Here is a 25,782-nt window from a genome sequence, read left to right on the forward strand (position 1 = left end):
TGTATGGCGCAACCAAAAAACACTATTTTTTGTGGGGAAATTAAAACGAAAAACGCAATTTTGCTAATTTTGGAAGGTTTCGTTTTCACGCCGTACAATTTATGGTAAAAATGACGTGTGTTCTTTATTCTGAGGGTCAATACGATTAAAATGATACCCATTATTACATACTTTTATATTATTGTTGCGCTTAAAAAAAATCACAAACTTTTTAACCAAATTAGTACGTTTATAATCCCTTTATTTTGATGACTGCTAACTTTTTTATTTTTCCATAAAAGCGGCGGTATGGGGGCTCATTTTTTGCGCCATGATCTGTACTTTTTTTTGATACCACATTTGCATATAAAAAACTTTTAATACATTTTTTATAATTTTTTTTAAATAAAATGTATAAAAAAAGTAGGAATTTGGGACTTTTTTTTTCGTTCACGCCGTTCACCGTACGGGATCATTAACATTTTATTTTAATAGTTCGGACATTTACGCACGCGGCGATACCAAATATGTCTATAAAACATTTTTTTACGCTTTTTGGGGGTAAAATAGGAAAAAACGGACGTTTTACTTTTTTATTGGGGGAGGGGATTTTTCACTTTTTTTTTACTTTGACTTTTACATTTTTTTACATTTTTTTTTACACTTGAATAGTCCCCATAGGGGACTATTCATAGCAATACCATGATTGCTAATACTGATCTGTTCTATGTATAGGACATAGAACAGATCAGTGTTATCGGTGATCTTCTGCTCTGGTCTGCTCGATCTCAGACCAGAGCAGGAGACGCCGGGAGCCGGACGGAGGAAGGTGAGGAGACCTCCGTGCGGCATTATGAATGATCGGATCCCCGCAGCAGCGCTGCGGGCGATCCGATCATTCATTCAAATCGCGCACTGCCGCAGATGCCGGGATCTGTATTGATCCCGGCACCTGAGGGGTTAATGGCGGACGCCCGCGAGATCGCGGGCGTCGGCCATTGCCGGCGGGTCCCTGGCTGCGATCAGCGGCCGGGCTCAGCCGCGCATGACACGGCATCGCTCCGATGCCCGCGGTTATGCACAGGACGTAAATGTACGTCCTGGTGCGTTAAGTACCACCTCACCAGGACGTACATTTACGTCCTGCGTCCTTAAGGGGTTAAAATATTCTATAACTTTTTTATTTTTCCACCTATTCTGCCTGTAGAGCAGTGTTAGTGTCAATTCGGCATAGATCAGATTATTTTTTTCTGGCATGTGATGTTACAAAATATAATAAATACATTTTAGTGTTTGTCATTTTGCTAAATCATGCTATACATTAATAGGTCAATTCCACACCAATACCAAATACGTTTATATTTGTTTCATTTTTTCATTTCGAAAATGGGATTATTTTTATTTGTGAGGGTTTACTTATATTTAAAAAAAAATAATTATATATATTTTATATTCTAAGTCCCCCTAGGGGAGTTCTATGGGCAATGATACAAATCAATGGAGTACATATATACTGCATTGATCCATTACATGTATGTTCTATTGGTAGAGCCCTTCATAGGCAGGCTCTATCGATAGCAGAGTCCTGGTAGCAAGAGAGGCCTGGCAAAGGTCTCAAACTACAATGACAGGGAGCAGATCCATACCACTGCCCCATTAATGTCACATAGGGTTTAAATGCTACTGTAAGACAGCTTTTAGCGGTGGCCCTCAGTTGTTAAAAGTAGCAGAATGCAACAGTGTATGGAGTGGGCTTGAGTCCCGAGCCTTCTCCATACACTTTTAATGGCCCCATTATTTACAAACACACATTATGTGCTGTTAAGGGTTTATTATTTTTTTTTTATCTGTAAAATTCAGTTTTACTATCCATGTTTTAAAATAATTAAAATTTTTTGCAGTTTTAATTCTGGCAACCAAGCCTAATATAAACTGATGCTTGATGTTCTGTACAGAAAACGTTTCAGCAGTCTTCTCATTCTCAGATAGCTGAAACATGTTCCAGTATCTGGATTTAATCAGCAGAAAAAAATCCAGGTGATCCATTTTTTATCATTCAGCATTCAGACCCATTACTTGCTTGTTTTTTGTATAAAGTGGAGTGTAGTTTTCTTTATGGGTTTTAATACCCAACAGGTTTTTTCCCCCACAGTATTCACTAATGTTCCCCTACGTTTTGCACTTTTCCCTACATTTTGTTTTTTTACACCTGCTCTGAGCTGTTGGGTTTTCCAGAGCTCAAATACACCACATTTTATTTGAGAACACTAGTAAATATGTTGGGATTATCCGAAAATGTCAGGGACACACCACTTTTTGGCAACTACCCCCCTTTTACCAGCAGCTATGTCCCTTTTTGGGGTTTTCTAAGTAAAATGGAGAGTTTGTCTAATTTGTTTAATTTTTCTGTAGCAAATTCTTAAGCAGACACAAATTGTTTTTTATTTATTTATTTATTTATTTATTTTTTTTTTTGGGGGGGGGGGGGGGGAATGTACAAATATGCAATTAATGGGTTTATTTCTACCACTGTTTAAGCAATACTAATGTTTTCATCCCCCAGCCATTCCACTCACCCCTTGGTTAATATTTACTGCTTCTGCAGCACTTATGATGACTCAACTCCAGGCTCAGCTGCGGAGACTCAACTCAGCAGCAGAAGCAGTGAGTGTTAATGAAGAGGCTGGCGGAACGGCTGGGAGATGGAGAGATTATTATTCCTTTAAGAACATTGCTAGTTTCCAGAATTAGCGTATATACATTTTGATGGATATCACCACAACGTGTGGACAGATTTGGGTAAGAGATGCAGTGTTACAAAGAGGGTCACCCACACTTCAATAGCCATTTATATATGCAATTATCCAACACATTCCCTTAGGTTCAGAAAAAATAACTGTGAGTAGCATGCTGGACGCTGTATACTTATTTCTGTGTTATATTTGCATTTTTGCTTCATGACAAAAAACAAACAAACAAAAAAAAAAACACAAAGAACAGTAGTTCAGGAATGCAGACAATTGGCAAAGAACACAATGTTACTCCATTTGCTTTGTAAATGCTTTGCTTTATAACTTGAGGCAGATATATTCATCCTTGATTTCTTCTTGTATACAAATAAGCAATAAAGCACACATTACGTACAAACAAGTCACAAAGCAGCTAATGAGGAATAACAAATGCAAGAAACAAAGGTTTGCAATATCTTTATGAATCACAGGGAAAAGCCACAAGAATTGTTTCTTGCTTTGATTTATGTATCATGTAAAACAAAAAACAATGTTTTGCCTTGATTTATACAGATCACAGAACATGTGGGGAAATAAACTTTACTAGACAAAGAATACATTGAAGTTCTAAATCACATCTTACAGTGCCTTTCATAGGCTTTTACATTTATATATTGCTTAAAGAAGTGACCATGGGAAATACAATAAGCTAATTAAATAAATATATGCACCACAGTGCAAATAAAGTTTGAGGAGAGCATTAGAATACAAATGACAATAAAGATGAAAAAATACAAAGGGACGACAACGTTTCAAAAATAAATGTAAAACAAAGAACATTTTCCTCCAAGGGATATTATAGAAATCCACAAGTACTGCAGACTGGATGGACTTATGAAAGGGAACCTAACTATTAACTTCACTCACATGTCAACTACATAAGACTACTGTCATTGTCATTAAAGGGTTTGTAAACACAAATAGTTTCCTTTAGAAAATAGCAGAACTACTCAAATTACAATACTGTCAGAATTTTATTTTCCTTACTTCATCAGATTTCATTATGCAACAAAATCTCATGGCACATGGCAGAATTCTTGAGAGGAATACAGAGGAAAAAATCCAGGAAATTCTGTTGCAGCAGACTCCCATTGTTTTCAATGGGATTCTGCTGCACCATGCACACAGCAGAATTTCGACACAGGAAACATCTGGTGCAGAAATTCAAATGATGTCCTCTGCAGATAGAATTGTTGTCCCCTGCTGACACCGCTGTCTGTGCTAGGAACTATCCAGGACAAAAAAAAAGGTTTCCCCTGGGGGTTTGCTCCTGCTCTGGACAGTTTCTGAAACAAACAGAGGTAGAAGGAAGTAACACTGTATTAGATTAAAGAGAAATATATCACATCCCCTAGGGCAATGCTAGTCCTCAAGTACCCCCAACAGTCAGTCCTTAATCCCAAGTGCAGTCCTCAAGTACCCCCAACAGGTCATGTTTTCAGGATTTCCTTAATAATTATGGTCAGTGAATCAGGCATCCCCAAAACTATATTTCCTGTGAAAGGCTAAGGAAATCCTGAATACATAACCTGTTGGGGGTACCTGGGGAACGTGCTTTAGAAACATTGCTCTATGAAGCATAAAGGGATGACAGGTTCCATTTAAAAAAGAAGTTATTTATAAATCTGTATATTGTTTTTACTAGTACTCCTGTAATTCTATATTTAATATAGATAAATACTGAGCCTAATACAGGGCCTGACGGGGCAGTGCTTGATATAAGAGTTTTCTCAATTGTGTTCTTTAAATCCCTGAGTCATTCCCCACTCACAACACAGTAAATCAGTTTTGCTTGGGGCTCCTTTAACCCCTAAAGCAATGGCCACCGTCTTTCGGTAGCAGGCAGTACAGATCCCCAGTCAGTAGCAATGGCCCTCATTTACTATTCTAAACCAGACTTGTTTTGTCGGGTTTTTTTTGCGCATCTTTGTCTGCGACATATCGCAGACATCGTGCGCCAGTCTCCGACACGATGCAACATTTTTTCCCGACGGACCCGATGTGGATTCTCCCAAACCCGAAAAAGGGGCGGAACCCGACATTCCTGAGTTTTCCCACGTATTTATAAAGGTTTCCAACCCGAATTTGTTGAATTGTTGTGGATCTTTTCCCTACAACTCAGAGGAGTTGGAAACCAAAACCAACAAAACCCACGTGCGACAAACAGGATGCGACATAATAATAAATACCAGGGGAAAAAAGCAAGATAGACTTACAACCCGATTTTCTAAGTAAACGAGGGCCAATGTCTCTTTGTGTCACTGAAGTTGAGGGGATTTGTGACTCTCTGTTCTCTCCTGCTCTAAATAATAGATATGAAACTAACAGTTCCAGTTCTTAGAATAGGCCCCCAATCCTGGCAGTTTAACAATGCCCCCTAACTGTCCCACTTTTGGCGGCCTCTGTCCTGCTTTGCAGTGAAAAGCCAATGCAATATCAATATAACTAGCCTAAAATAAAATGAGGCAGCACCAAGCGGCAACGGAGTACCTAAACGGTCTGCCGAATGAGTTGTGAAAGAGTGAAGAGCCATTGGCTTCTTGCCCTGTCAATCTCTCTTGTGACTGCTGGATGCATTATGCAACTGATTCCAGGAGTCTACCTACAGAGTGCAACAATCAAAGCAAAGATGAGTTGTAGCTAGAAGAAATCATCACGACAGTCTGAGCTGGATAGAGAAGAAAAAGGAAAGTGAACAACTCCTAAACTTAGGTTACAGACTCAAAACATTATTGCTGTTAAAGAGGTATTCTTATTCTGCATTTGCAGAGTGTTATATATAGCAGTGGAAGAATATTGAAGAAAAAGGCTGGGAGTGGTAAGAATGTGACAAGGGTGAGGTTAGGGGGTTGGCTAAGGGCACAGCTTGTCCCTCTTTTCTCTTAGCAAAAGCTGGGAGGTATGGTTTAACATTTTGATTGCTATTGTCTGAGACTAGGGAAACCCTCTGCAGTCAGGCCTCCAGATTAGAGATGAGCAAATCGAAGCTGACAAAGTCGAATTCGTTCCGAACTTCATGAAAAATTTGTTTCGGAACAAATCGGAATTTCCCCGCCATTCGTGGTAACGAATCGCTTCATTTACTACATTTTGTGAAGGCCGGGGGGCTAAAATGGCGGCTACACGTGTGAGGACATAGGGCAATGAACTCTGGAAAAATCGGTATCATCCCGAATCAAATGGAGGCATGCAGCCTATCAGCAGCCAGCCAGCCCTGTGATGTCACAGCCCTATATACATTATTCGGCAGCCATTACAGAAGACGTGCATTTTGCTGAGAGAGCATAGACTGTTACTGACAATAGAGATCTGTCTAGTGGCGAATCCATTCACCTCAAGCCCGCACTCATTCTAGCTAGAGAGAGATCAGGCACTGTGTGGTCACTTATCAGCATTACTTTTACTTACAATACAGAGAGATCAGCACAGAGGAAATCCATTGACCTCAAGCCCGCATCACTGCAGGCAGGCAGGGAGAGTTTAGAAGTTGTTTCATAGTCTGTCAATTGAGATCATCACAGGAAGCACTGTGAATCTCCATTCAAAGACTGCAAGCAACCATAGTGCAGGCAGGCAGAGTTCAGAGAGAGAGAGAGAGAGAGAGAGAGAGAGAGAGAGAGAGTGTGCTTTTTTTTTTGTTGCAACCGTACTGGGGTGTATTACTGTAAAAAAGTGAAAAATATATGCACTCTACTCGCAGTACTACTTTTTTTTTCTGGTTAAAGCTAATAGGGGGCAGTAAGTGTAAAAGCACTAGATTGTTACGCTTTTTCTGGTGCAACCGTACTGGGGCATATTAATCTAAAAAAAAGTGAAATATATATGCACTCAGCAGTTCTATGTTTTTTCTGGTTAAAACTAATAGGGGCAGTAAGTGTAAAAGCATTAAAAGACTTGCGCACTAGATTGTTACGCTTATTTCTGGTGCAACCGTACTAGGGTTATATTACTAAAAAAAAAGTCAAATATATACGCACTCCGCTGTTGTACGTGTTTTCTGTTTCATGCGTATAGTGGCCTGTTAGTGTATAAGCAGGGATATATACCGACACATTGAGTGTTCCGCAAGTTTCTATTTCAGCCGTATAGGGGTGTGTTGCTTTATCAAAAGTAAAATATAAACGCACACCACTGTTCTACAAGTATGTCAGTCAGAGAAGTGCCAGGATGTGCACAGTGGAGTGACAGATGCCTAAATTCATCAGGCGCGGGCAGAGGTCGCAGCAGAGTAGGGGCGCATGGCAGCAGGAGTCGCAGCGAGAGCTCCTGGTGTCAGCTAGCACTCATGTCTCAACCAGCAACCATGATTGATTGATTAATTCTGTCATCCACTTCATCCCAAGTGACATCCGACACCCCCCAGTCAACAGTCGGTGGGTTCCTCAGACTCAACCCTAAGTTGGCATGGCCTTCATGCTGCTGCTGCCACCTCCAGGCTCTTTCAATGTGTCTCCTCATGCTGCAACCTCCAGGCTCTCTCATTGTGCCGCCATATGGTCTCCTCATGCTGCTGCTGCCACCTCCAGGCTCTTTCAATGTGTCTCCTCATGCTGCAACCTCCAGGCTCTCTCATTGTGCCGCCATATGGTCTCCTCATGCTGATGCTGCCACCTCCAGGTTCTATTGTGCAGCCATATGATCTCCTCATGCTGATGCTGCCACCTCTAGGCTCTCTCATTGTGCCGCTATATGGTATCCTCATGCTGTTGCCACTTCCAGGCTCTGTCATTGTGCCGCCTTGCGGCCTACATAGGCTGCCGCTGCCTCCAGGCTGTGTCATTGTGCCACCATGTGATCTTCTCATGCTGCACGCACATTAAACTTGTTAAAGGGTACTTATCCAGTATCAGCTGCTGTATACTACAGAGCATATTCTTTTCTTTTTGGATTTCTTTTTTGTCTGTCCACAGTACTCTTTGCTGACACCTCTGTCTATGTCAGGAACATTCCAGAGCAAGAGAGGTTTGCTATGGGGATTTGCTCCTACTCTGGACAGTTCCTAAAATTGACAGCAGTGTCAGCAGAGAGCACTTGTGGTCAGGCAGAACGGAAATTCAAAAGAAAATAACTTCCTGTGTATTATACAGCAGCTGATAACTACTGGAACTACTGGGATTTTTATTTTATTTTTTTATAGAAGTAATTTACAAATATGTGATATTTGCAAGAACAAGTAAAGCACCCGGCACTGCTAATCCAATATGCCAGCCAAAATGTACGGGATGGATAATGCTGCTGTGACCTCAAGGCGGACCTTACTAGCTACGTGGTGGTGCAGACCAAAACAAGCAGGTAACTCAGATCAGTAAGTTTAACGAAGAAAAACAGAAGTCGCACTCACCACCAGAAGCAGTATATAAAGTATTGTCCTTTATTCACACCCGCAGAGTGGAATAATAAAATACAGTCACACACGCGGGAGTGAGAGCAGCCGCTCTCAAGATGCGGGGGCACACCACCAGCGGCAACTAGTTTCGCGTCACAGGCTTGACGCTTCTTCCGGCCAATAAGGTGTACACCTTATTGGCCGGAAGAAGCGTCAAGCCTGTGACGCGAAACTAGTTGCCGCTGGTGGTGTGCCCCTGCATCTTGAGAGCGGCTGCTCTCACTCCCCGCGTGTGTGACCGTATTTTATTATTCCACTCTGCCGGTGTGAATAAAGGACAAGACTTTGTATACTGCTGGTGAGTGCGACTTCTGTTTTTCTTCGTTAAACTTACTGATCTAATTTACATAATCTGTTTAACTTTCTGGCACCAGTTGATTTAAAAGAAAATGTTTTTCAGTGGAGAACCCCCTTAAGATTTTTTAATATACGTAATTTACAAATCTGTTTACCTTTCTGGCACCAGTTCATTTACAAAAAAAAAAGGTTTTCCACCAGACTACCCCTTTAATCTCTTCAAAATCTTCAATTAACATCTCAAAAATCTCTTTAATCTCTTCAATTGTAACGCCATATGGTCTCCTGACTCTGCTTGCCACTTCCAGGTTCTGTCATTGTGCCTCTCTGCGGCCTACATAGACTGTCGCCAACTCCAGACTGTGTCATTATTCCGCCATTTGGTCTCCTCGTACTGCTACAACATCTAGGCTCTATCGTAGTCCCACCCTATGGCCTCGTCATGCTGCTGCCACCTCAAAGCTCTGTCATTGTGACGCCATGTGATTTCCTTGTTATACTGATTTTGTGGTAATAAAGTATTTTTTCAAAGTAAACACTTCAGGCCCCTGGGACACTAAATCATGAGCATCGGGGGGCACAGAGGCAGGGACTAGAAAAGGTGGTAGTTCGCCTCACAGCTCAATTTTAAGATACAAGTACGAGCTTTTTCATTGTTTACACTGCAGCAATTTTACAATATTGGAGCTGGAATTACCACGGCTGCTGGCAAAAGACTTGCCCTCCAATGGGTCCTCAAAAAAGTTTGCTCATACCAATTACCAGGCTATGTCATTGTGCCGCCATGTGATCTCCTCATGCTGCTGGCACATTAAACTTGTTAATCTCTTCAAAATCTACAATTGACATTTAAAAAATATCTTTAATCCCTCCAATTGTGATGCCATATGGCATCCCTACTCTGCTGCCACATCCAGAGTCATTGTGCCGCTCTGCACCAGTGATTCTAATAGCGACATCTGTAATCTGCATGTCGTACTGAATAACATTATTATTTCACTAACTCAACACACTCCCTATGCACATTACGGCAAGGCAAAGCGTTCTACACCCCTATTGAGGCTCTCTGTAGTACAGAAATAGCTGTTTTTAATAAAGATTCATTGCGAATCAATTTAGTTTGAACCAAATTTTTGGGGAAAATTCGGCAAATTGGCCCATCTTTACTCCAGACCTAGAAAGGATCAAAGCGATGTTGGTTCAGTAAGCCTACTGATAGGCTAACTGCAGCCTGTGTCCTAGTGACTTAAAGTATAATTATAATGTATCAGGATTAAAAACCCTACATATTAGGTATCCATATATCCATAATATACAGAATTTTTTTTTATTTTATTTGGGGAAGACAGTAGAAAGAATGCCAAAAACAAATTTTTTATGAACATAGAGCAAAAACAATTATATGTGTAACACAGCACACAGCAATTTATATGTATTTCCTAAACTGCATCAAATGATACAATTTCTGCTGAATAAAACAGGGCCCCATACAGCCACCGCAGTGAAAATACAGTATAGAGTACAGTCATGGCCCAGTATGTTCATAAACGAATCCATATGTCCATATATATGCACGAGGAGTGAGGGTGCTGGCACTACTAACTGTAAGCAAAAATGTCCAAAGAACAACGTTCTGGATGACCCTTAAGGCGTAATGCTCTAAACAAAAAGCACACTTGTGGAGGTGCAAAGCCCAACAATAAAACACATGGCAGAATAGAACAGGCTGCACTCACCAATCCAATTTCTTCAGTGCTTTATTTGCGCATAGTGGGATTACACATAGCAGGTGCTTTCATGAGACTTGAGCAACATATGTTTCTCGCCGATCAGCGCATCATCTGGCTCTCAAATGGATCTTCAGACCAATGCTATATAAATACACAGAACCAATTAACCAATGATTACTGTTCCAGGTTGTTCGTGCTCTTCTTCCGTCCCTGTGCACCTACGTCAGAAACAGAGTTAGGAGTCCGGAAGCCGCCGCGCTTGCCAGATCACGTGATCCGACTCATGTGACCGCCGCTCTGCCCCCGCACGGGGAGGAAAACTCCCCTTGCAGAAAGGCAACGCCAGCGTCACTGAGGGACCGAACACGTGACTGGGGCGCTTAACAACCAGGGACGCCACTCTGTCTAGCTGCGGAGCATATCAGGGAAAGAAAAACAGGAAGACAACCCGCAACAAATTAACCCTTGCATGTCAGAAGGCCAGAATACACTACAAACCAAGTGAAGGGTATAACAAGAGAATATACAAAAAATATAAAAATAGGGGGGGGGGGGGGGGAATATTAATCTAACATAACAAAGAAAAATAGCTGAGACTGTATGAACATTAGAGAAAGACTGACATGTCAGTTTTATCATTTAGACCTGGGAGGCCCATTGCATTCGTACATAAGATCCACTTCGCTTCCTGCTGGAGTAGTGACTTATTTCTATCACCCCCATTATATGGGCAGTTCACCACTTCAAGACCTGTGACTCTTAAGACATTGGCGTCACCCCCATGCGTACTCTGTACATGTTCAATTAAGCAAGGTGATCCTATGCCCGTGCGGACAGACCTAAAATGTTCATGGATTCTTTGATAGAGGCAATGAATAGTCTTAACTATGTAAAATCGTCCGCAGGGGCATAGGATCACATAAACTAGGTACTTGCTCTTACAAGTTAAGAAATTTTGAATCCTATGTTCTATTCCTCCAAGCCTTAGGAATTTGGTTTCAAGATTAAAGGCACAATAGGAACATTGCTTACATTTGAAATTATCCTGCGGGACAGCACTTTCCAACCAGGAACATTTATTTCCTTCTTTGTATTGGTTGGTACCCAAAAGACTAGCCAGGCTTTTGTTTTTACGATAACTAAACAGGGGGCGTTTTACCGCTACTTCATTTAAGTCAGGGTCATTTTCTATGATCCACCAGTGCTTACGAATCGCATTTTGGATAATAGTATCCATGTCTGTATGTTTGAAGGAGAAGACAAACCTTTTATCAATTTTTCAATTTCTCTTCTCCTTCAACAAATCTTCGCTTTTCAGGGTTTTAGCTTTTTCGTAAGCTTTCTGGATGGCATCAACTGGGTAGCCTCGTTCCTTTAATCTGTCAGCCAACTCCTTGGCCTGTCGTTCAAAGGTAATGTCATCGTTGTTGATTCGTTTAATACGAATGAACTGACCATATGGGATGGCCTTTTTGACGTGCGGAGGATGGAAGCTCTGGAAGTGGAGCAGCGAATTTGTAACTGTAGATTTTCTAAAGTTTGAAGTTCTTATTGTGTTGTTTACAATTTCCACTTTTACATCCAGAAATTCCATCTCCTGGCTGCCAAACACATAAGTAAAGTGCATTCCAAAATCTTCATTATTATTTAAATACTCTACAAACTGACTGAATTGGGACTCACTACCCCTCCAGACCACAAAAATATCGTCCATATACCTGATAAAAGTACTGATGAATCTGGCAAAAGGATTCCTATCTGAGAAAATACTTTTTTTTTTTCAAAAACAGCCAAAAAAAAAATTGCAAACGTACAAGCCACGGGCGTCCCCATGGCTGTAACGGAATCTTGCCTGTACCATTTATTGTCGATTCTAAAGTCATTATGGGACAAAATGAAATTGAGCGACTCACAGATGAATTCAGCCAAGGCTGGATCCTTGCCCCATGTCGATGAGGAGCTCGCACACCACCCGGACCCCAAAATACTGGGGGATCCAGGTGTAGAGGCTCTCCACGTCCACAGAGGCAAGGCTACAACCATCCTGCCACACAACATCCTCTAATGCTCGCAGAAATGCTCCTGTATCTTTAAGATACGTTGGGAGGTCCGCTAAAATTGGCCTGAGTAGCCAATCCACATATTTTGAAAGCCCTTCTGTCACTGACCCAATCCCCGAGACAATAGGTCGCCCCGGGGGATGGGTCAGCGACTTGTAGACCTTAGGCAGGTAGTACCAGTATGGTTTTTTAGGAAAGTCAGGAATTAATATTTCAGCTGTTTTAGAGGATATTACCCCTTTTTTACAGAACAGTAATCATTTATGCAGGTGAGCATTAATTGGTTCTGTGTATTTATATAGCATTGTTCTGAATGTCCATTTCAGAGCCAGATGATGCGCTGATCGGCACGAAACATATGTTGCTCAAGTCTCATGAAAGCACTCGCTATGTATAATCCCACTATGCGCAAATAAAGCACTGAAGAAATTGGATCGGTGAGTGCAGCCTGTTCTTTTCTACCATTTGGAATTCAATCCATACGTCCCGTTAAAATGTTTGTCACAACATCAACATAACAATGTAAACAAAAGACTGCCAACTGTGTAATAACTTCTATATATATTATATACCAAGAAGAAAAACCTAAAAATCAAAACCAACCAACCAACCAAATAAAACTCAAAATATTAGGGGTTGGGAATTTAGCAACAGGTTCAGAGCCTTTTTGGGGCTAGAAAAATTGCAGAAAGGTTTCTGTTCGCAAAATGCCCAACTTTTTGCCAAAGTGATTTTGACTAAAATGACTATGGTACACGTTTGGTTTTTCACTTTTCAGTTATTGCTGAGTTATGAAATTCAAGTTTGAAAGACCTGGCTTTCAAAACTGGCTGTGTAGCGAATTTTAAAAAACAGTCCCACATTTTTTATTGCGCAACAGGGTAAAAAGTCTCAGAAAAGTCGCAGGAGAGAAATCATAAAAAGTGGTGTTCTAAAGAAATGTATTGTTTTTTATGCCTACGTGTGCCCAATCTATCAACACTATAACAATATTATGATAAATATGTGGCATGTAGGTCAAAAAAAAAAAATATTTAAAAACTCACAATGATAAATGTCCCTCTAGGACTTTACCGAAAACCAAGGTTATGTTTTGAACCTTTCTGTTTTTCTACTTTTTTTTATTTTAACTCTGTTTCCCCAAAAAATGTATGCCTTTATCTTTCTCTATACTTTCTTTTGCACCGTTCCTTTGAATATTAAAGCCAAAAACTTTAATATGGTGTTACTTTGGTTCTCTAAAGAATCTAGTGTGCTTTAGAGTATAATTTGTGTCTTGTGCATGTTACCATTTAGTGTGGGAATTTTGTTGTTTGAACTACCGTGTGTAGTGGTTTTGGGGTGAAAATTAGTGTGTAAAAGGAGTAACCCTTTACAGTCACAGACCGAGGTCACGGGTGCTGAAAAGACCAGAGAGGGTCGGTACACAGGAACCAATGAACAGTTGTTCATATCCAAAATGAGTGCCATTTTGGTTTGTGAGGTGTGTCACATGCTGACTTTAATGGACCTGCAGCAATTCCTTAGCGGAAAATCTGCAGCAGATTACGTATGTGTGAACGTAACCTAAGACAGCTCAATAAATCTTTTATATGGTGTAAACATGCTGCAGTATTTTTTGCCACGAAATCCACCACAGAAAATCTGCACCAAATCATGTACATGGGGGTCCCTGCGGCAGCTTCTCACCTAGATGGCTTGAGAGATGCATCTCTCCCCATACACTGATAGGAAAAGAAGTGTCCCTCAAGCCGGCTGGGTGGAATGGGTGGAAAGCAACCGCTGGGACCCACCCCGAGGACTAGTTATCCGTGCCCTAGCACCATTTTTTAAATTATGACTACCCTGAAATCCCCGCAGTGTCCTGAAATTGCAATGCCTGCACCAGTTTTCTGCTGTATAAAATCAGGTTTAAGATACATAAAACTGATGACAAGTTAACTTGAATTATTTAAAACAAGACCTCTTTATATTCATAATCCTTATTTTCCTGAAACAGGAAACCAGTGAGCGAAAGTGATCATTTTCATTAGTAAATTGTGTTTTGCACAGGTTTTACTCTGCTTGCACGAGTAACTTTAGATTGATAACTTTAATCACCTGAAGTTTCTTTTCCTGGATTTTGTCTTGCAGAACTGAGAGGCACTTTGTGAAATCGGTAAAGTCTTGGTCTGGTGTTTCTAATAACTCACATCCCTAAAAAAACATATGAAAAGATAAAAACCAAATGTATTAAATCAATACTGTAAGGATCAATACCATCCATAGCATACTAACCAAACCATAGCATAAGCAAAATAAAAAATATACTTTACCACTGAAATTTGAGATATCTTCTCCCAGTGAAATCCAGCTATTTCTTCTCTAGTAAGTGGCATATTATTTTTTTTCATCAGAAATATATACTCAATGAAGACTCAATTTGAAAAGATTATAAAATAGGGAGTCAGAAGGTGGGAGGACAAGAGAAGCTATCCCATAGCAAAACCCAGTGTTATCCCTACCCCACTCAGAGGGGTTATGCCAATGTTCACCATCATTTTTTAACCATTCTTCATATAAAGAGTGTTTTGTTAAAGGGGTATTCCTGTCTAAAAGTGGCATATCACTAGGATATTCTACCCCTTTATGATCAGGACCCTTAATGCTTATGAGTATTATAAAGGTAACAAAGCGCTGGTGTAGCACTGTGTCCCATCACAGTTTTTTCTGATGTAAGTTGGGTTATGAAACACTATTCATGATGTGGCTGGTGTAATGCTTTTTTATATGTATGTTTGTGAATATAAAGGACAGACTATATTGCACTATACATACTCCAAAACAGTAAGAGAAATCTAATTTTCCACTTTAAAAAGAAGTGTCAGCATCCTGAATCACTCACCACATATGCGGAAAGATTTCCAGGTAGGCAGACTTGTCACTCAATAGGAGACAGGGCAGAGAAGAGGAGAGACATGCCAGGCTGGGTCTTTTTAGGGCTTGACACCTCCTCTCTGACTGGTCAGATATAAGGAAAAAAGGTACTGCCTGTATGCATGCCCTGAATGTTAGGGTATGAGTGGCTTAAAAGAACTATAGTGCATCACAGATTCTCTTTAACCCCTTATTGGCCTAGCTAACTAGGTCTATGTACCTCAATGACCATTCCAGAATTGTAACATCTAGAATATGTGACTGTATTAGAGAGGAGCCCAAATTTTTTCATCTAAGGAATTCTGACAATATTTTTTGTTACAATTTGTACTACATCTATGTATCAAAAGTAGGGCATTAGAAATTGTATTTTTATATTTAAAAAGCAAATATGCATAAAATTTGTATAGAAAAAAACTAATTTCTTTCTTTAGCTCTAGGTCTGGGTTTACACAGTTTACAATTCAGCAATATAGTTAATTCCATAATCTGGAAAAAAAAAATCTTATTTTTACAAAAAATCTGATTTTTAACTGCATGCCAAGTTTTGCAGCAATCTGATATTTTTATCTGGGTAAATCATTTTATTTTGCAGTGAGGGTATATGTACCTAACAGATGGGGCCTTTGTTCTAACAGGGTTAAACACTAGTATAAGACATAAGATATAATAAGTACCTTTTGTCTATAGAATTTCTTCACCAAAGGATGTATGGAATCGAAGTCCCCACTTATGAAGTCTGGCAGATACCTAAACAGGAAACACAAACATTGTTTTTTAAATGGAAAAAAACTGTTGTATTATACATAAGAAAAACTATTTAAAAAGTGATTGGCATACTACAGATATTGATTGGTGACCAGTGGGGAACATGTTTTCCCTCAACCCTATCTCTTTGTGATGAACTCATCTAAAATGTCTTCCTTGGGGCATTTAGAGGACTTTTATGTATTCCAGTAAAATCAAAAGCATTTTTGTTCCCATTAAGAGATTATGAAGTGCTTGTTCACATCATGGTTTCAGATAATTTAGTCAAACAAATATCAACAAAATACTGCTGTATATTCATGGAGCAACAATTGACTTCAACAGATCAAATGGACAGACGTCCACAGTGACAATGTCCTGTTTTTTTTTTGAAGGACTCAAAGTAGTGTACATTTAGGAAACAGACCATACGTCAGTGGCAGACTATATTTTCTAATCATGTTAAAGGGGTTATCCACCATAAGGGGATTTTAGTATGTACCTGGCAGACAGTAATGGACATGCTTAGGAAGGATCTGTGCTTGTCTTAGAGCTGAATGGCTATGTTGTGAGATTACCATAACACTGTGGCTAGCTGTTTGTGAACTGGTATTTCCTGTTTGACTTTTTTTTTTTTTTTATACAAATCCCACAATTCCATCTTCCTTCCTTCCACACAACAGCCACCCCACCCATTGAAACATAAATGAGCTGCATCCATTCAAATCAGTGTGGTTTTCAATCAGGGTGCCTACAGCTTTTGCATTAGTTGCAGATTGATCCCTCCACCCATTGAAGCCGACAGGCTCCCTGTCATCAGATAAATAGTGAGTCAGGTCTCGGCTGCATTGCAACCTGGGAAAAATCTTAGACAATAGTCATTTTGTATGCTGTTAAAAATAAAAATTGTGAGAAAACCGTCACACACAGGTACAGACACTATATTATGAACTACACTAACTTTACAGCCCCTGTAGCATAGTCAAATAAAAAAAATCCTGGAATACTCCTTTAATGGGTACCGGTGACATAGCCATAAGGCTAAAGCTATATGACTGTATACATGATGTGGCTGTTAAATTTTCAAATCGCTGAGAAATGGAGAAAAAAAATCTGAGAAATTACAAGTTGAAGTCACAAGCGAATTGCATTGATGTGAACGGTGGTACGATTAAATCCATTATAGATTTTTTTTTGTGACTATGCCATTGCAGTTGCCCTGTGTCACAAGTTACTAAACAACCACATATGAAAAGAATAAGTGAATCTGAATACCCCTGAAATTACATACATTGTCATTCAAAAATGTTTCACGTATAGGGTGCCTGCGTTTTGCATTTCTGTACATTCACAGCAAGTACTCTCCCAAATAAGTACCTTATTTTGTAACATTAATGATCAGCTAGCATGTTTTTATTTTCTGAAAAATTAAGGATACATATTAAATCCTATTTATTCCCAGGTTCAAATTCAGTAATCTGTGACCCTTTGCGATCTTGGGAACTTTAAAGGGGTACTTCCCTGGAAAACATTTTTTTTTTTTAATCAACTGGTGCCAGAAAGTTAAATAAGTTTGTAAATTACTTCTATTTAAAAATCTTAATCCTTCCAGTACTTATCAGCTGCTATATGATCCAGAGGAAGTTCTTTTCAGTTCCAAAAATGGACAGAGGTATCAGCAGAGAGCAGAAAAAAAGGACAAAGGTGGTCAGACAGAAAATAAATTAAAAAAGAAAAGAACTTACTTTTGGGCATACAGCAGCTGATAAGTACTGGAAGGGTTAAGATTTTTAAATAGAAAATAGAAGTAAATTACAAATGTGTTTAACTTTCTGACATCAGTTGATTTAAAAAAAATTTACCCCTTTAAGCCCTTATGGTCAGCTTTTTTTAAACATTCAGGGAAGTATTTTTTTTTGTTTTTTTTGTTTTTTAAACCAAGCTAAACACATGGATGAATGGATGAATACAACATTATGAAGTGAATGCATGGATTAGTCATCTTCAATAAATATATGCTTCATTCTAGCTATTGTAACATAAAGTATATTTACTGTCCCTGTGCTCATACTATTTGGAAGTCATAATTTCGTTCCTGAAAGCTGCTGCTGGCAGGTAAATTTATATTCAGTAAAACTGTAGAAGGATTAGCACAGGAGTACAGCACAAGTCTTTACGTATGTCGTACATACTCCTGCTTTCCATTCAGCTCATCAGCCGAAAAAAAAAAAAAAAAAAAATCACATGAGGCAGCCAAAATATCAGCTACTTAAAATCACAAACTCCACTTATGTCCTATCACTTTGTGTTTCAAGGGTAGAAGAAGAGGAACAAGTGCATGATGTTCCGCATTGTGCTCACAAAGTAAAAGACCCCGTTCCAATTAACAGGTGACTATGTCAGGGAGCTTGCCTGATTTCCATGGCGGAAAATTACAGGTTGTGCATTTTTCAATTATGGAGACTTGTCAGATGAGCCACATATTCTGATTACTGAACCCATGGAACAACAAGCTCATTTCATGTTATTGTATACACGAATCACATAAAAACCACAGCAATTGCTTGATGCAAATGAATACAGGAGGCAGGCAGTGCAAACTACTCTCAGATTGGAGAAGAATTCATTTTATAGATTACCATTGGTTCTATGTATTACATAAATGAGATCATAATTTTGTTTTCACATTTATTTTGTCTGAAAAATAAAATCAAAGAACATTAATAACCACAAACAGGCATAAGTAGTGAAATAATATAGTTTGCTTATCATAATGGATCTCTAGCTATAACATCCGGAATACTATGGTTACCAGATCCCTAGTATAGAGCCTATATTATTCATATGGGGCTGTAAGTATATTTCCCCTAGAAGCTATGCTCTGTAGTTGCAAAACCCAATAGAATAGCTTCAATATGTATGTTGGAATGATATACAAACCTATGTATGTCTCTGTATCAAAACAAAGGCTGGCAGATATATATACAGTGCTTGTAAGAATTGGGATAGTAAGAACCCTAATTCATACATGTGATTAAATCTTAGCCGGTAAAAAATGATTGAGAACAATGAGAAGAGACAGAGGCAAAGGAGGATAAAACCTCTCAGGGGAGGTGGGGCATTTTGAAGCGCAAATTGATCACAAATAGTACAAAAAGGGGAATTGTATTTCAAACATAAATACCAGATTTGGGCAAACCCAACCTGCATATCTGTTAGGATGGAAAATTTTTCACAGAGCGAACATAGTGGTTCCCAAGGGACTCTCTTTATATTAATCCCTTTGACTATTTTAGTCATCTGGCATATTAAATCGTTTTATAGTTTTTTCTTTTTTCTTTTAGACATGATATACCTATTTTACCTAAATCGAAGATGGAAAAAAATATATATAACGACAGCAACGGGGTCTTTATTTTTGTAGCCCAGAACCAATAAATGTCTTCTACATTTTAATAACCTGTCCTTTAAATCATACAAGAACACGAAAAACAGTCAATCAATTGAGGATTACGGATAATCTTCCTGACACCTCAACCACTTAATAATAGCAGTGTTGTACCTTAAATATATTACTAGTAACATTTGTACCACATTTTGCTGAGAAAAATATATAATAAAGTGAATTTAAATAAAATAAATATGATAAATATTACAAGCTCTAATGGGGTTTAATATTAGAAGGAAAGAATTGTCAGGATTAAGGAGAAATTAGTAATTATTGTGGATGGAAAAACACTATCTAGGGACTTTCAATTAACAGACAACAAGCCATACATTTAATTAGAATGGGAAAGCATTTCAAAGCCTACAGTATTTACATAAATAAGATGTAATCCTTATTAACCTGCAGAGAGCTTAATAGCCAATCCACCAATGTCCTGTAGAATACTAATGCATTCATTTTCTTGCTACAAATTCCATTTGGGAACTATTAACAGTAATGTTCACACATCTCAATCACTTTAAGGAAATAATGTTTGTTTTTTATATTAACCACTTGAATACCATTACATATAGTACAAATGAATAAACTTTACATGCATGCTACTGATACTACTCTGTAAGCAATTCAAATATTCTATGACATTTAATCAAAGAAAATCAAATATACTACACCCACAATTATCAAAGCAAAATAAGTATACTAACAAAAGAGTTATAAAATCAATGTAAATAAAATATTTCCAACACTGTCAAAAAAATATAATGAGGCAGTGCAGCTGCTGGAATAATATAGTTGTGCTAATAAATATATTTCAGGAAAACAGGGCCTGTGCAGCATGTTTTTCTTTAAGTCTAAAACCTGTAACCTGGAATTGGACCTGGTTGTTGGTTTTGGGTGGGGGGGGGGAGAGAAGAGTCGGTTTCCACTCTGATATACTGACTTTATTAGGCTCATTAAGGGTCACCTAAGGAGTTCCTTTGAATGCATTGTAAGCCTCTAGAAAAATTATCCTAGTCAGGGGAAAGACATGGAAGTTATGAAGAAATGTTTGCTTGTTTAAAGGTATTGTTTAGTCAGCGAAGGGTCTAACAGTGAGGGACTCTGCATGTGTTTAGTGTGTGATGGTGAAGGCAGAGGTATCTGAAGGGTTATTTAAGTATTCATAAAAAATGATATATTGTGAAGGTCACAGGAAAAAAATGTTAACTTACTTACTCCTGTTGCCCCCATATGTCCTACTATCGGTCCTTCGCTGGACCTGTCTTCTGCCTGTTTCTGAAATGAGAGTTCAGAGCAGGACCCATCTGTTCAGCCTATCACTTGTTGAGATGAGGCACCGCTGCAGCAGGTGATTGGGCTGAGCAGGCAGGTCCTGCTCCGGACTTTCTCTTGAAATCACAGAGCAGACATGAGCAGGAGAGGACCAAGAGAAATCTAACAAACAGGGGCTGCAGCAGGATCTGCAGGGAATGGGAGAGATAATTTTTTTGTGGCCACGAAATAAACCTTTAATCTGTTAAGGACACAGGGCGTACAGGAACGACCTGGTACTTAAGGACACAGGGTGTACCTGTATGCCCGTGGAAATTTCGGTCCCTGCCTGGCGTGCTGAAATCATTCAGGAGGCATCCCATGACAATGCCTAGGGGGTCCTGAATTCACACCGACTATCTGCGGTGATTCCGGTCATGCGGGTCACATGTGACCTGTTGGCTCGGAGTAAGAAGGTGATCGACGATGTACTATACACCAACAATCATCTCCTGTAGCTCTGGGGAGGTGGAGATCCAGTCACCTCCCCACGAGCGCTGCTATTGGTCATCCGACCAATAGCAGCAGGCAGAGGAGGGGTTAATGTCCCCTTCTCTCACTTCTGCTTGCCCACCGAGCTCAGTCAGCGGGCAGAGCTGAGAGAAGGACCCCCCTGTGAAGATCTGTGCCCATCAGGGCTGAAGAAATGCGGTTATTGCAGGGTGAGCTTTAATACAGTGACTGGTAGGATACCAAAAAACAATGCCCCCCCCCCCCCTGGAACCCCTAATAGGTCCTCAAGGGTCTGGCGTAGATTTTTTCAGCGCAGCCCGGGCCCTATTAGGGTTTCAGGTCAGGGCGCTGCATTTGCCCCCCCCCCCCCTTTTTTTTTTTTTGCCCGCAGCATTTTTTTTCATAACTGTGTGTGACTAACAATCACACAGTTATATAAAGTTCACACCAAACACATACACTACACACTTCCCCACCCAGGAATGTCCCCTCACTCTGGGTGTTAGCGGGAAACTCGCTTGGGACTTAGTGCACCCATTTCTGGATAAGGGTTACCACCTTAACGTGGATAACATTTATACCAGCATCCCTCTTGTTCACATCCCTTGCCGCCAGATCCACGTCCACTTGTGGGACCGTGTGGAAGAACCAGAGAGACCTCCCTATAAATTTTGTTCAGACACCTATTCCCAAGGGTGAGTCCCTTGACCTTACCCATGAAAACCTGTTGCTGGTCAGGTATAAGGATAAGAGGGATGTCCTTATGCTTACCAAAATTATGGTAACGGCAGCACCTCTGTCCCTGTGCGAGGTACCACAACAATGGTCCTCAAGCTTGATTGTAATCTGGACTACAATCAGTATATGGGGGGAGTTGATCTCTCTGATCAAGTCCTCAAGCCATACATGGCCACGCGGAAAACACGGGCATGGTACAGGTTGCCATGTACAACTCTTTTGTACTGTCCCAGTACGCTGGCAACACAGGGACATACCTCCAGTTTCAAGAAGAAGTCCTAAAGGCCCTGATCTTTGGCGACCAGGAAAGAGCAGGCTGGAGTTCCCAAGGAACTGGAAATATAGGTGCCAGGATCGTCCCAGGCCAGCACTTTCCAGGTGATGTCCCCCACACTGGAAAGAAGGGATGATCCCAGAAAAAATGCAGAGTATGTCAAGAGGGGGATAAGGAAGGACACCACCACTCAATATGACACTTCCCCCAATCAGGCCTCTGCATTAAAAACTGCTTCAGGGAGTATCACACTTCCATGCAGTACTAAATTGTTCCCTTTTCATTTTAATTTCCAATAATATGACCCCAATGTACCAAGTCCAGAGTACATTCCAAATTTTTACCCCATTAACCACTAAATTGCCACAAAAAAAAACTCTTATAAAAAATAAAAAAATAAAACCTGATAAGACCTCTGGGGGGTATTTTTTCCAAAAATGGGTCATGGGTCACTGAGTCACTATCATCGGGGACTTTTTTATGTTGCCTCAAATGCGCAGCGCTCTCTCCACCTGAGCGGTGTGCGCATTTGAGGAAACAGGTTAGGGATGGCCACACACATCACATTCACAGAATGATGATTCAGAGCATAGGGATTGGGGTGGGCATATTTTTTTGTTTTGGCTATGCTCTGGGTCATCATTCTAGGAACATAACCTATTTTGTCATTTTACAGTCCACTCTACCCCACTTTACTAACTCCGTGTACCCCATGTAACGTTCCTTCAGAGGGGGTCCAGCTGTTCTGGCTCCATAATAGCTCAGTAAATTCTCAAGGCCCCTGACTGCGCTCCTACTCTTCCGAGACCTGGTGTGCACCCGCAGAGCAGTTTACATCCTAATATGAGGTATGTCCTTACTCCAAAGTAATGTATTTACAAATTTACAGTGAAATTTTCTCCTATTACCACTTGTGAAAATGAAAAATTTGGGGTACACCAGCATTTTAGTGTAAAGAAATCAAATTTTTCTTTTTCACATCCCAATTTAATGAACATTTATGAAACACCTGTGGGGTGTTAAGGCTCACTGTACTGCTTATTATGTTCCTTGAGGGGTGTAGTTTCCAAAATAGTATGCCATGTGTTTTTTTTTTTTTTGCTGCTCAGGCACCATAGGGACTTCCTATATTTGACATGCCCCCCAAAAATCATTTCAGCTAAATTTGCTTTCCTAAAGCCAAATGATACTCCTCCTCTTCTGAGCATTGTAGTTAGCCCGCAGTGCACTTGACGTCCACACATGGGGTATTTCCATACTCAGAAGAGATGGGGTTACAAATTTTGCAGGGAGGGGCATTTTCTCCTATTACCCATTGTAAAAATGTAACATTTGGGGGGAACCAGCATTTTAATGAAAAAAATAATTCATTTACGCATCCAATTTTAACAAAAAGTTGTGAAACACCTGTGGGGTGTTAAGGCTCACTGTACCCCTTATTATGTTCCTTGAGGGGTGTAGTTTTCCAAATAGTATGCCATGTGTTTTTTTTGTTTTTGTTTTTTTTGCTGTTCTGGCACCATAGGGGCTTCCTAAATGTGACATGCCCCCCCAAAAACCACTCCCGAAAATGCACTCTCCAAAATCCCATTGTCGCTCCTTACCTTATGAGCCCTCTACTGCGCCCACTAAACACTTTACATACACATGAGGTATTTTCTTTCTCGAGAGAAATTGGGTTACAAATTCGGGAGGGGGGGCTTTTTCCTCCTTTTAACCCTTGTAAAATTTCTAAAACTGTGTCTACATGAACATGCGAGTGTACAAAATGAAGATTTTGAATTTTCTCCTTCACTTTGCTGCTATTCCTGTGAAATACCTAAAGGGTTAACACACTTTCTGAATGTCATTTTGAATGCTTTCAGGGGTGCAGTTTTTATAATGGGGTCATTTATGGGGTATTTCTAATATGAAGGGCCCTCAAATCCACTTCAAAACTGAACTGGTCCCTGAAAAATTCAGAAAGTTGGTAAATTGCTGCTGAACTTTGAAGCCCTCTGATGTCTTCCAAAAGTAAAAACATGTCAACTTTATAATGCCTAATGCCGTAATTGCCCACTGGCCCCTGGTTTTGCTTATCACGCACAGGTTGGTTTGGTGTTAGGTTCCGTGCCACTTAAGAAACCTTAGTCTTCGTGTGCGGGCTCAGGTATATCCTTTATATAAGGAAATACTGGCTAATGTCTCAATTTTAACATCAGTGTTGAGGGTTAGCCAATGTCATTGTTTCCATCTACCACTGTAGTGCACCTAAATTCATGTATTATACAACTTTATGATGCAAATATAAACATATTGTATAGACATATTGTATATGTGAAGCAATATATAATTTATTTGGTATGTATATCTTCCTTATAAGCAGAGAGTTTCAAAATAAAAAAATGCAACATTTTCAAAATTTTATAAAATTTGGGAATTTTTCACCTAGAAATTATACAAGTATCGAAAAAAATTTACCATTGACAAAGTAAAATATGTCACGAAAAAACAATCTCGGAATCAGAATGAAAAGTAAAAGCATTCCAGAGTTAATGTTTAAAGTGACAGTGGTCAGATTAGCAAAAAACGCTCTGGTCCTTAGGTGAAAATGGGTTGTGTCCTTTAGGGGGTTAAAGGAAGGTAGGTATTTTTACCTAATGCCTCCAAATGCATTAAAAATACAAAAATTACACTGCCCAATCACCACAGCTGTCCTTCATTGGGCCAAACAGGCAGTTTCTGCTGGAATAAAATATCACCGGGACCAGGAAAAAGAAGTGAGCAGAAGGGAACAAATGGTATCAGAAGAGCAGCAAAGTGGAGGCGGCAGATGAGTAAAAATGATTTGTTTAAATATTTCGACTGGAGTGGAAGGCATTAGATAAAAATACTTTCCTGCCAGGAAAACTCCCATTTACTAGCAAGGTGATTTCTACATGGCAGCTATAAAAACACACTTTATTATGCATTTTACAATTTTTTGCCTACTGTGTCTTTACCTTCCATGCAACTACCACAAGTTTTTACCATCATTTTATACTGTGAAAAGCTGGTGAGTAGCCACATATCTCCCTGCAGTTAATCAGGGGAAGTCACCCATGTCTCCACCCTAGTTCCCTGGGACAGGAAAACAACCTAAATAGTAAGTCTGGCTCTGAACAGTAACAGAGTCATAGCTCCACCAGTCTCCTGCCCCTATACATTCAATGAAGGTAGGCCAAAAGCATCAACCACAAATTCCAGAGCAAGCTTAAGTTTTTACTGGTGGATCCAGCTGTCATCATTGTCTAAGTGGTGCTTTAAGGAAAGAGCCCTCTAGCACTTGGATCAAGGAGTGGGAATCCTCAGGCCTCTATCCCCATGATGGACTCACGCCTGTGGACCCTCTGCCAGATGCACTAAAGCTAGTGGCGTCTTGGCTTCCCCGGAGTAAACAAAGGTGAAGGGGAGGGATCTTTCGAGTTACCACGGGCTGAAACAGTAAAGACCTTGGTGGTATAAACGACTATTGGAACCCAGTCAGTTAATAAGCTAGCTTTGTGTCTGGCATTCCCAACTAATTTGTCAACCACCTAGCAGCCCCAGAGTAAAGTGAGTGAGTAAGGAAAAGCCAGGGAAGAAACCCCATAGTAGTGCTGGGCGGCATACCGGTTCATACCGAATACCAAAATT

At 40.0% G+C, this 25,782-nt stretch overlaps 1 protein-coding gene across 8 annotated transcripts in view; it reads right to left on the bottom strand.

Annotated features, from left to right (window-relative positions):
• The window catches only part of TPK1 (thiamin pyrophosphokinase 1), a 528,320-nt gene that overhangs the window by 262,721 nt on the left and 239,817 nt on the right, over positions 1–25,782 (bottom strand). For 7 of the 8 annotated variants that reach the window (XM_056520550.1, XM_056520546.1, XM_056520553.1 and 4 more), the window contains 2 exons: positions 15,835–15,907; positions 14,342–14,437 (listed from right to left, as the gene is read on the bottom strand). In XM_056520550.1, the coding sequence (XP_056376525.1) occupies positions 14,342–14,437; positions 15,835–15,907 (169 nt within the window). Of the gene's footprint in view, positions 1–14,341; positions 14,438–15,834; positions 15,908–25,782 lie in introns of those variants that run through there. The other variant, XM_056520554.1, reaches the window with a different exon arrangement.

This window comes from Hyla sarda, chromosome 5 (genome assembly GCF_029499605.1).
Source record: "Hyla sarda isolate aHylSar1 chromosome 5, aHylSar1.hap1, whole genome shotgun sequence".
NCBI classification, from domain to species: domain Eukaryota; kingdom Metazoa; phylum Chordata; class Amphibia; order Anura; family Hylidae; genus Hyla; species Hyla sarda.